Source organism: Lissotriton vulgaris, chromosome 3_1 (genome assembly GCF_964263255.1).
Source record: "Lissotriton vulgaris chromosome 3_1, aLisVul1.2, whole genome shotgun sequence".
NCBI lineage: Eukaryota > Metazoa > Chordata > Amphibia > Caudata > Salamandridae > Lissotriton > Lissotriton vulgaris.
The window spans coordinates 611,304,338-611,317,023 of NC_141689.1; the positions used below are offsets into that span (position 1 = coordinate 611,304,338).

Consider the following 12,686-nt stretch of genomic DNA (forward strand, 5'->3'; position numbering starts at 1 on the left):
CCTACAAAAGTCCTCCCCGCTCTCACCACCCGGCACGCAAAGTTCAAGTAGCCTAACAAGCGCTGCACTTGTCTTAATTCAATCTTGTGTGTGTCCAGAACCAAAAGCAAAAAGGCTTTGATCTCACTAATCTTACTCTGTGGCAGCCACGCTGTCATCTGTATGGTATCTAACTCAATGCCTAGGAAAGTCATAATCGTACTAGGTCCTTCAGTCTTGTTGGGCGCTAAAGTAACCCCTAAAGAATCAGCAAGCGTTTGGAAGTGTGTTAGTGCTGTTGTACAGTGTCCTGTCTTAGCCTTCCATATGAAAAGGAAATCATCTAAATAATGACAACTGACACCTTCCGTACATATCTGTGAAAAGATCCACTGAATGAATGTACTAAACAGCTCAAACAGCGCACACGAGGCCGCACATCCCATTGGTAAGACTTTGTCTACATAGTAATGTCCCTGAAAAAACATACCCAACAGTTCGAAATCAGAAGGGTGATTGTATAGCAAACTGAAGGTAGATTGGATATCGCATTTAGCCATTTCTGCTCCCTCGCCCATCTGTGTTACTAAATCCATCGCTTCATCCACTGTCGTGTACGACACTGAGGTATCCAAAGCTGATATGAAATCATTGATGGAACCCCCTTCGGGCCAGGAGAGATGTTGTATCATCCTATATTTGCCGGTAGCCTTTTTGCGAATGACGCCAAGAGGGGACACTATCAAATTCGGGAAAGGACAATGCTGAAAGGGGCCCGCTATCCTGCCTACCTTGATCTCTGCGTCTAATTTTTTACGGACCACTTCCGGCAATGCCTTAGCCGAACGCAAGTTATCAGCCCACCTATGATGACGGGGGTCCTGATATCCCAGCTTAAAGCCCTCTCGAAACCCCCAAAACAAACGAGCTGCTGCATCAGTGTCTGGATATTTGTCTAACCAAGGTGTCAGACTGGCTAATCTAACTGGTGTAGGCGCCTTTTGGAAAAGTAGGGAAAGAGGCACCTCTTCCTCTAAATGCCCAGCCACCCTTTTCGTGAAATCTTTGTTGATCGCTAAATTTGTGGCCGCCAAAACCACCCGCTGAGGAACCACATTGCGTGAGCGGATGACTCCCCCTGCACTGGGAACAATCGTGCTTAAATCGGCACATTGGTTTAGTACACATTCCCCTGTTGTAGTTCCAACAGGCTCCCGTACCAGAGGTGAAACTCCTTCCCCATGCACCCCGCTCCAGCATGAGCAGGACGCCACAGAGAGGGCCAGTAAGGCACTGGCCAACCACTTGCTGTGTGCGTTGTAGCCGATGGGTGAGACGTGGACATCCACTGAAGCCAAAGTTCAGAATCCACGTCCCCCCATGGCTTCTCAGCACAGATACTGATACGGGCTCGAAATTCCTCGTCATAGCTCAACCATGAGTATCCCCAAAGTGCAGCTGCGCCTTCCTAACGATATCCATGTACTTATAAAGGGCAACAGACCTCTCCGGATATTTTTCGCAATAAATACTTTCATATATCAGGAAGGCTGAGGTCCAATTCTCAATTGTACGAGGCACCCTGGGACGTCGCGCTAACTCCCATTCCTCCTCCTTCGAACCCTCTTTGGCTTGCACGTCACGGGCGAGTAATTTGAAGATGTCAACAAACTCATCGTTCCATATACGTTGCTTGGTCTTATCTGATAAGTGTGACCCCAAGGGCATCGCAAGGCCCATGTAAGGAAGCCTTTGTCTAACATTAATGGATACTATTTGATCCGACACCGCGTCCTGTGTACGCCCTCCCTCCAGAGTGACTAACCCCTGAGGTGACTCTCCTGCACCTAGTGCGCCAAGCGATGTCAACACCCCAGACGATATTGAATTGTCTAACGACACACTCTTCCTACCTTCCCTCTCCCCTACTATTTTCACCACAGGTAAAGTTCGCACATTCACCCCTCTATCCTGTCCATCATCCTACACTGCCCACCAATGAGGCTTACCGTATGGTAGCTGTACCACTCAATGCTGCAACTCCGTTGGAGACATCCGCTCTTGATAATCTCTTGGTGTCAGCTCCACAGCAGAAGAGTCCGCACTTGACCTCTGAAACAATAAAGAAGAGTTTGTTGTTGCCCACCCCCCTGCTCTTTTTTTGCATTTTACCAACCGTACCCAAGACGCTTTGTTTGTTATGCACAATTTTCTTGGCTATTATCAACTTCCCAGCCTGTCCTTTTTTAACCGGTCTAAACTCACACCTCACCTCTGGGCGCCCCACTAGTACCAGGACAAGCCCCGTCCCCAACCCCTCCATCAAAGGTCGACCAGGTCAGAGCTCCGCTCTAGAGATCTGTCTGACCGTGGAAAATCCGCTCTGGATTCGCTAGGATATACATTACCAAGCCCCTCAATGTACGGTGATACAGTAGAGGTAGCCGCGTGAACAGATGGCATATTCTGCAAACCAACAATCTGCGCATCAGCAATGTCGCGAGCACCTCGCGAAAAAGTGAAGTCTTCTGCGGAAGTATGTCTCTCTGAGTGGTGTCAGCGGAGCTTGGGTGCTCAACCCAACCCAAACCCATTGACCATTGCCGCTCTTGGTTTGTGTGCTCCTCATGTTTGGTGTGGCATACTGTGAAGGGCGAACACGCGGGAATAAGTATTCGGTATCCCATCTCCTGACTTCTTGACCTGAACTAAATGTGTCATTTCCTTCGTCAAATTCGCCGTCCTCTCTTTCCTCCTCGCCGTCAGAATCGTCGTCAAACGCCAAATCACTTGCCTCCTGTGGCTCCTGATGTACACCAACCTGCTGGAGAGCACGCCCCCCCCCGCTTAGACGAGGGTGGACATTCTGCGCCAAACTCTGCTGTTTGCACTAACCCGCTACTGGTCTGAGGTAATTGACTGCGTGTCGTGAGGTGGGGGTAACCTGAAGGGTCTGTGCCTCAAACTCTTCTTCATCGTTACTGTCACTGGAAACTGCCACTAAAGAGCCCGTCCGCCCCCTCACGATAAATTTCTGACTCCCATTGGTTTGCCCATTACCCATGCAAGAATCATCAAAAACGGGCAAAACGCGCATGGGGGGGGGGGTAACAAAGGTAATCCCGAGCCACCCGACCTGTCTTGGGTAACTGCTAGCTTCTTGACTACCTTTTTCTTTTCCTTTTCTCTTAATGGCAGCCTGCGTAGTACCCTTAGTGGCCCCCATATTTGTGACCGCAACCTGCGCATTCTCCTCAGAAATTTTTTGTCTGTTATCAATTTCACTCACCGCTTGTGGACGCGTGAGAGAGGTAGCCCTGCGTATCACCGCATATTTTTATGTCACGCTAGGTCTTGATGGCTTGTCAACACCTGTGCTCAATGAGCGAGCTCTCCTGCCTCCTTTTTTGACAGAAGCCGGCTGACAAGCCTCAATGGAATACTTCACCCCCTTCGCCGCTTTTCTCTGTGGGGGATGCTTAGGTGGAAGCATCTCCTGAAGCGCAGACTACAGCATGTCCTCTCTCCCTTCCTGCTGAATAACTCTCAAAGCTGTCACCAGCTGCTCACTCATCTCCATGCTGAAAAACGAACTCACTACTGAAACCAACCTATGCCTCAGAACAAAAACTTGTAAATAACACTTTCTGAGACTCGATTTTGCTAAAAGAGCAAAATCCCCGACTCTAAGCTTCCTGCGCTTAATCTCCTTACAATTTACGTGCTGAAAACATGCCCTGACGCTCCCTCCCTATCTCGGGCCTGGACTGTTCCATTGTGCGCGAAAACCGCAGGGGGAGACTTCTCGCGCCGCTCCCCATGCGGGGCCATTATATGACAACAATTTTTTTTTTTTAAATCACGAGGAGAATAGGGGATTTGGTCAGGATCACAGGATTTTGAGCTGAGGTCGGGAATCGAACCTGGTTCCACAAAAGTTGGCAGCTTTGGCCACTTGGCGCGATTTCGTTGCCTGATATTTTGATTGTCCCAGAGAAGCAAACAGTAAAGGCGCCACATAGAGACCCAAGCCTGATATTCAACCAAACTGGAACACGAGCATATATACAATGCATGGCCTACATCTCATTGGGATAGAGGAGCCATATGGATATAAGGCAATCAACCTTTGAGCTCTTACGGTGAACACTTGAAATAAATACAAAAAGATATCTATCAATTGGTCTTGGCAAAGATGAATAAATTAAGAAACCATCGCAGCGCCTCGACGCCCCAACAACACACACAATCTCTTTATTCCTCATGTTTTAAAGGAGAATGCGAAGCTCATCTCTCAATGCTAGTACAATCTTTTGAGAATGGACGTGTAAATTCTTCAAGACTAATTGTATTGGTCTGTTATTGTGGCTCTCTAGTATTGTATTGTCCTTTCAATTAATATTGAAAGTTATTGCTTTGTTCTGTTTTGGCTTTTCTAACTTTGACATGTTGAACTGATTGTTCAGTTCTTTTAATCTGATGAATGTGAACTTTGTGTAATTAAATAAATGTGATACAATGTTTTATTCTGTTTAGTTGTCCTCTAGTTATATGTGGCATTATTAGTCCTCCAGTTATATATGGCACAAAAACTACCAGGGTGAATGCTGAGTGAAGGAGGTGAACGTGGCGTGGTATAGCTTGCAAACTAGTGTTATTTCACCATCTGGCAGATAGCCAGAAGGTGGCGACAGTGAGCTATTCTAGTTGTTCACCACGAAGCCTTGGCGGGCATGTATTGCTTCATTGATGGAAACCAGTTATGGGGCTGTTTTCAAATTCAATTTACACTCGCTTTACAGTTGTAACTGACTGTCACTTCAATGTTACCCATCGTCACACCGTTCGAGCAGTTCTACCCTGTGGTGGGTCTTGCAAGGTTGGCACATCCACTCATCCATCCTGCAGTGTCCTTAGTCCCAGGTGCTATGCAGCAGGTTAAAAATCTTTTAACAGTTTTTTGTTGCTCAAATGAGTAATTTCTTATCTTTTTATCTTTATTATTCGCCTTTCCTCATTGCTTGATTTTTGATCTCGAGAAAGTGTCACTCATAGTCGTCGTTGAATGTCACCCAATTACACTGAAATTATGGAAATCTCACACCAAAGCAATCTGAAACCTTGGCAGCTATGCTGATATGTAAAGATGTGCCAGTTAAGATGGAAGCATGGGAATTTGGCGAGGGTATCAATTTTCTCTGCTTACTTTGTCAGCGCCCCCCCCCCCCCCCCCCCGTTTTTTTTTGTTTTTTAGGACTTGTGCCCGGCATCTTGGGTGCCTGGAGCTACCTCCAGGGCATGTCACGTGGTCCACGTGTGATGGACCCTGCTTCCTTTGGTGAGACCCCCACATTAAGGGCCTTGTCTCGCCACATATTGGGTGCCAGCAGCCACCTCGAGGACACGTGTCACGTGGTGCAGGTGCTGTAACCTCAACGTCTGTGCCCCTCTCAGCCAATCACTTCTTTTCAGCCACCTGTAGATGCCAAAGTGCTCTTTTCGAGGCGAGGTTCGGTGAACAGGTTCTGCTGAACTTACAGCCCGTGGCGGGTCACAGCAAAGCAAAACGGAGATTGCGGTGAGATGGCGGGGCGGGGGCAGAAACAGCCTCGATAAAGGGCTGAGCAGATGAAAGAATGTGTGGGGCGGAAGGAGGCCCGAGAAATGGAAGAGACGAACGGCTGGAAAGGATCCCAGTGCATCTGAGAAAACACAGCGCTGAACACTGTGCATTTCAATATAAAAAAGGCACTCTGCGTCTCCGTACAGCACAGCGCTGCACACTGCATTTCAATCAACAAGGCACTGTGCATCTTCGTACAGCACAGCGCTGCACACTGTGCATTTCAATAAAAAAGGCACTGTGCATCTCCGTAGAGCACAGCGCTGCACACTGCATCTCAACAAAACACAGCGCTGTGCATCTCAGAAGAGCAAGCACTGCACACTGTGCATTTCGATATAACACAGCAATGTACATCTCAATAGAGCACAGCGCTAACACTGTGCATTTGTATATAACAACGCACTGTGTGTCTTGGAGCACAACGCTGAACACTGTATCTGTATATAACACAACGCTGTGCATTTCAGAAGAGCATAGCGCTTAACGCTGGGCATTTGGGTATAATACAGCACTGTGCACCTCAGTAGAGCACAAAGCTGCACACTGTGCATTTGGATATAACGCAGCAATGTGCATCTCAGTACCGCACAGCGCTGAACACTGCATTTGGATATAACGCAGCGCTGTGCATTTCAGTAGAGCACAGCACTGAAAACTGTGCATTTCAATATAACACAACGCCGTGCGTTTCAGAAGAGCACATCTCTCAACACTGGGCATTTGGATATAACACAGCGCTGTTGTGCATCTCAGTACAGCTCGGCGCTGACACTGCATTTCAGTATAACACAGCGCTCTGTGTCTCAGTGGAGCACAGACCTGCACACTGCATTTCAATATACATAGCACGTACCACTCAGTAGAACACAGCACTGCATGTTAGGCGTTTCAATTTAACGCAGCACTGTGCATCTCAGTATAACACAGCCCTGTATACTGTGCATCTCCGTGTAACACAGGACTGTATATTGAGCATCTAAGTATAACACAGCACTGTATGATGCATACCTCAGTATACCAAAGCACTGTATAATGGATCTCTCAGTCCATTTCCATTCAACCAGACTTTATTTCGGTCTCCCACCCATAGCGTGTCGCCCCAGCCGAACTGCGAAACCCTTGAACGGGGGGAGCGGGCACGATGGGGGTTATCGGCGGGCGCAACACTGCACGCATGCCTGCCCCCAACCTCAGTGATTTGCAGCGTCGGGTGCCAGCAAAATAAGGGCTCGTCCATATTTAAGCAAGCCCCCAATCCCTGAACAGCCCTCCTGTTCTGCCCCCCGCCGCCCCAACCGCGCTCCTAACGACCCGCCAAGGCCCCCGCCTGCCCGCACGCAGCATTCCGCACTCAGGCCACCTCTCTCCCCCCCCCCCCCCCCCCCCCGTGGTATCCTACCACAGGGCCCCTGTGCAACCTGGGTTTAGCCCAGGGACGGGGACGGGGGGGAGACGAGAGCGTGGCGCATACCTTACCTGACGAGGACGACAGCAGAGGGTGCAGCGCGGCAGGCGGGCAGAGAACAGCAACAGAAGCTGATCTCAAGCTGTCTGTCTTGTTTTCGTCTGTCAGATTCCTTCTGACAGTGATGAGTTTTTGGATACCGAGGCAGTAGCCTCATTACTCCACCTTCATTTCGAATTATTTTTATAGTCGCTGTTTAGGTTGTCTTATTGATGTGTGACTCTTTGTCACAGTTGAGGTTGTATCACATGGTCAGCTCAGTGATGGGCCCCGGGTAGCGGTCAATTGAGTTTGCAGAATGGTCAGCATGTTTCCTCAGAGAGTCTCGTCTTTGTCTTTGTCATAAGTACCCGGCCCGACCCCCACAGGAGAGCCCTCCCGGAAGAGCGTCACTGGTGTCCCCCGGGGGAGGGGCTGGCGTTGCTCCCGGTGCCTCCCCTCTTAGCCTAGAACGGAGGTGGCTGCGACTAATGGCCACTAGGAGGGCTGCCCTGCTGATGTCCCCCTGCGTGGGACGCGGGCAGCGGCATTCTAGTGGTGGCTCCTCTGCTATGGCGGAGCAGCGTTGCCCCCACCCACCGGAAGTGTAAAGTAATATTAAAAATGATAACCCAGCATTTATTGTACTTTTATTTTGTTTACAGAAGTCTTGGGGGCGGGACCATGGGTATAACGGGCACCCACTGGGAGTGGTGTGCATGGTTATCAATGCACATGACTGGTTAGCTGGCTGTCTCAGGCCAAGCAAACCATCATGCCCATTGATGCTCTCTCCAACCCAGCCGCATTGCTGGGTTAGAGACAGCAAAGCACAGGCTCCCAGTATCCCTGGGAGCGCTTATCATCGGCGCTCAGGCCAATCCTGAAACTGCTCTCATGCATGAGAGCAGCTTCAGGATTGGCTGCAGGGAAGTCTAGGAGTCTGTCTGCAATGGAGCCACGAGAGGATGGTGATGCTGCAGGCAAGTTTTTAAAATCTTTTTTCATTGTTCATCGTCTTCCCCCACGCCTCCCCTCTCCTTTCCTCTGACACCGGCCGCAACTGGTGCAATCCGTTCATTGAAAGCGTGCCATATTACAAAAATCACGAAATACTTCTCGTTGCAGGACTTAGACTGCAGTCCTGGAGCTTGTGTTGTATCATCAAAATCTCTTGCTTTGCCTGCGCTGTTGGAAAGCATTTTTGGTTCCGACCAAACTGTTCCAGTAATATTCAGCGTGACAGTATCGATATTAGGGTTGGACTAAGTCCCATGCAGTATGATGGAAATTCCATTTAAAGAGACCTCGGTGGTTCCTACGGATTGATGTTTCACGCATTTACTGAACTGCTAAGATGTAAAAAAAAATAATTGTAGCTGGACCTTGCCAGCCTGCTGTACCTTGCTTATACTTCTGGTCAAAATATTCATATGCAAAACACGTGCATTCTGGGATTACAATCAAGCGAACTACATTTTGTACGTCTGGCACTACCGAAGACCTTTTGTAATGAATAAAAATAGTGAAAAAAAATATACAGAAAGCGTGTCTAACAACGCCGTTTGACAAGCTTTAACTGAGTGAGTTTAAGTGGTTATTTCTAAACATCCATGAAGGGTTTAATTGCTTGCTCCTGATCAGTGCTCCTCGTTGGGAAAATTATTTTGGTGGGCAGGTGGAAGGCCTAAACAGAATTCACCACCTTGTTGTCCCGCAGGCCATTATATGAGGAGAGGTACCCTCTGAAAATACTTTATGGGTCCAGGAGGTGGTGGGGGGGGGGGCGGGAGGAGACAAAAAATACTAAAACAGACCGCCTCACGACCATCTATTTCTTTTCTATAGGCAAGCTAGAGCTCTATGGCTGTCCCGCATGAAAATGAAGTAGTTGGTGTACATAGGTGACAACTTTCGGCGGTTCTACGTTTTCTATTATCTTAAGAATACATCTTTTGATTTCACGGCCGCTTTTAGTTGAAGATATTTATTGGAAATAAGGGCTATAAGGCCGTGTTGCCACTATTAATAGTGAGTGCATTCATCTGTTTTTTTTTTCTTTTTTGTGTGCACAATTCTTTTCATGTTCCTCACGGATATTTTTGGCGAGCCCATATGATATTTTATATTTTTTCATTCAAAGATACCCCCTGCCACTCACCTAAAAAATGATAAATGGGTGTTCCTGATGAAGGTGGATGTGAATTGTTAATCCCACCAAAACATGGTTATTTTGAACTCCCAACCCAATTACGGATATTTGTTGAAGTGCTCTCTCCGTTACTTTCATTGGTCTACGTTTCCGTGGTTGGGTGGTTTGTTTGAGATGTGAGAGCGTGCTGCTGAGTATGAGGTTAGAATGATCATATATGGTTGGATATAGGGGGCATATCCTATGTCACTATTTGTTTTATTAGATATGTATAGTTTCCTAATTTGTTTCAGTATGACAGGAAAAATTATTTGATGTATTACAATGCGAAAGAACTGTACATTTGCATTTATGAATAATTTGTGGTCTCACAAACATGATTTTAGCTTAGTATAATCAGATTACCTTTGTGCAATAATATGAAAAAGTCTAAACTGTTAAACATATTAAAAATGTAAATATTAGTATGTCTGTTTATGATTCAACAATTTCAATGATGGACAGCCAGTAGAGCTCTAGCTAGCCTATAGAGAAGTAGTACAGGTCGAGAGGGAGTCTGCTTTAGTATTTCCTGCAGGCCGTGCCATCCTTTCATATGCTTTTGTCAATCCAATAATTTGTAATATGATTGCTTCGGCAATATTCGGTTTAATATTTTAGAAGCTTTGCGCTCACAATGGAATTTCAGTGGATAAAACTGTGAAGAGGTTAAACTTTTGGTAGACACCTTTGAAGATCTCATCTACTTATGTGTCGCCATTGTTAAATGTGCAAATGAGAAGAATGTCGCTTTGAGGCCCTCTTTTAATATTCAAGTGCTGTGAAAATACTATGCATTGATGCCCAAATCAATTCTTGTATAAATGCTGGATGTGGCACAAAAGAACCGACAAACTGCTTCAGTCCCGAGTGTATCATTTCCACTGATTATTATCTTTTGACAGCCTACAAATTTCAAGGCAATTGCACCAAAAACAGGAGAGGATGAGAATTACATGTTAGCACTGAAGCAAGAGTTCAGAGGGACCATGAAAAGAATGCCTTACTTCCTCTCCAGACCAGACGACGATCAAAGTATGTGAACAACATTCAGCTACTCGCATCCTTCTATTTCCCATTCGCACTACTGAATAAAGGTACCGTAGAACTGTCTGCAAACACGTTCAGTTAGCTTACAAGCTGAGCAACACAAGAGCTGTACGGCGTTGCCCATATTCTGCAGTTCCATATCACGAGGCCCAGGTATTTCAAAAAGGTAATTGATAATCTGCTGCATTGCAAAATATTAACTTGGCATGCTGAAAATTCGAGGGCCGTGTGAAATGATTGTAGTGACAGAAAAGTGCTTATTGCTCTACTGGCTGTTCCAGCTCCGCGTGTTCTGTGCAGTTTTAACACGTTAACAGGAAGCATGTGTGCATAAATGAAGTCAATATTGGTTCTCTCTGTCAGCACGGCATTAAGTGCATACTGAATGTGGAAAGTCGGGACCCTGCCTTAAATCTCCTCCCCTTTTGGTACACATTGGTACATTATTGCTAGTGAAGGGGTAGCAGTAATTTTGCAAGTTATAATATTTTATCGTTTTCTTGAAGTTTTATTTTTGTTTTATTGAAGAGGCTGAAAGATTGTCTCAACCAATGTTATTATGAGACCCTGAGACCAAATAAACGCTTTGACTTTATATTGCATTCAATGCCTTTCAGATTCGGAAATCTGACTCACGCATCACAAAAAGTAAGAGTGGTTGAATGCCTTTTCATTATTTATTTGTAACCAGTGCTACGACGACCGCCTTTCTATTGTACTGTAATAATGACCCCGGTTGGGTAGTATTGCTTGGGCTACCCCGTTAAAACTCAACAGCAAAATCGATCCAGCAGCTATTTTATTGTCGTCTCCTATATCTTTTGTGCTTCTACTCACTAGAATCTCTTAGTAGTTTGCTGAGATTGCATCCCTCTGTAGAGGGCATTCAAGAACTCCATGGTCAAGGGCATTATTGTAGATTTGGCCCAGTTTATAATCTTTTAATTTAAGATCATGTGCAAAAGGCCTTCCAAAACTTCTGAAATCTGCCTCTTAGCCAACCTTCTGTATCGCTTATGCAATAGCCTACAGCTATCAAATCTGGTTGTAAATTTGCTAGAGAGCTATTAGATCTGGTCTAGCATTTGTTTCAAATGATGAAGTGCACCATTTCTTTAAGGGGAATGTTTGTCTGGGCTGATGGCCCTTTCAAGCAATACATCCAAGTCCTTAATAATGACAAGGACAGAATGTGTAATGAGAACAATATCCTACAAGCTATCACTAAATAAGGAAACTAGTTGAACAATTTTGAGATATCAATTATTCCTATCTAATTATACATACTTGTACACAGCAGTTTAGGGCCACCATACTTTATGAGAGAAGTTGTATTTGTACATACATACAAGTAAAACCTAGTTAAACTAATAATGGATTAAAAGCAAAGGTCTACAATAACCACAGTGCTCTGTGCAATGAGTGGTCACACGATGCGAGAACAAGCGGTAGACCAACGGAAGGCCAGCAAACTAATAACATCAAAAGAATATCTGCAGTATATAAACATATATTTGCGACTAAAGAAATTCAGAAGGCTCCTGACTGGCTGTCTTAAAGAGTCTTTCAGCCAAATATTGTTGTCTTAAAACAGCAATTTTGGTGTCGTCATCAGTACGGATTACATTTGAGAGCACATAGTAGATCCTATAAAGTAGTAGAAGCATATACAAACACTCGTTCGACTTAGGGTTTGAATACATCCAGTAAAAATATCTCCTCAACACAAACATATTACCCGGGATTCCAGCATAGAGCTATTCCTTCAAAACAATCATGTAGCAAAGTATTAGGGATACACAGAAAAAGTGTAAAGTACTATTGAGGTAAAAGAACTCCCTCATGTGACTTACGGAGCAGTTGTAGGTCAGTGGGCTTAAGCATGTCAACACCAGACACATACTTGTGGGAAAACACGTATGGCCTGGAGTTCTCGAGTCATGAGTGAACTGGAAATATTGCTGTAAATTGCAGTATCTGCAGTATAAGTAAGGGCCAAACAAGTCAGGCTAAAGGTGCAAAAAGCCAAATGGATCAGCTTGGAGAAGGGAATGCCAAAATGATTTGGAAGGTTGCTGACGGTAAAGGCAAATAGCACAATATAGGTTAAAAATGCACTCAATTCTAATAAACATAAGTTGCCAACACATATGGGGAAGAAGACGAGGCATAAAAAGTTTCTGTCCCTATTGGTAAAACACTCCTGTCCTAGAGTTAAGTATAGCAGAACTGACGCAAGCCATGTAATCTATCCCACACTCAGCATGTCCTCGTCTGCAATGGAGGAATCCATGCAATGCAAAAGTCTAAAGAAGAGCCCGGGACACGTCACCCCACTTAAAAGCGAGGACTAAATAATTTTTAAAAACGAGGGCCCCATTTTGCTATGGTGAATA

General features: G+C 45.7%; 1 protein-coding gene across 1 annotated transcript in view; it reads left to right on the forward strand.

Moving 5' to 3' along the window:
• The window catches only part of POLR3G (RNA polymerase III subunit G), a 236,657-nt gene that overhangs the window by 8,486 nt on the left and 215,485 nt on the right, over positions 1–12,686 (forward strand). Inside the window, exon 2 of the mRNA XM_086962996.1 lies at positions 10,146–10,275. Coding sequence (XP_086819122.1) covers positions 10,146–10,275 — 130 coding nt within the window. The remainder of the gene's footprint in view (positions 1–10,145; positions 10,276–12,686) is intronic.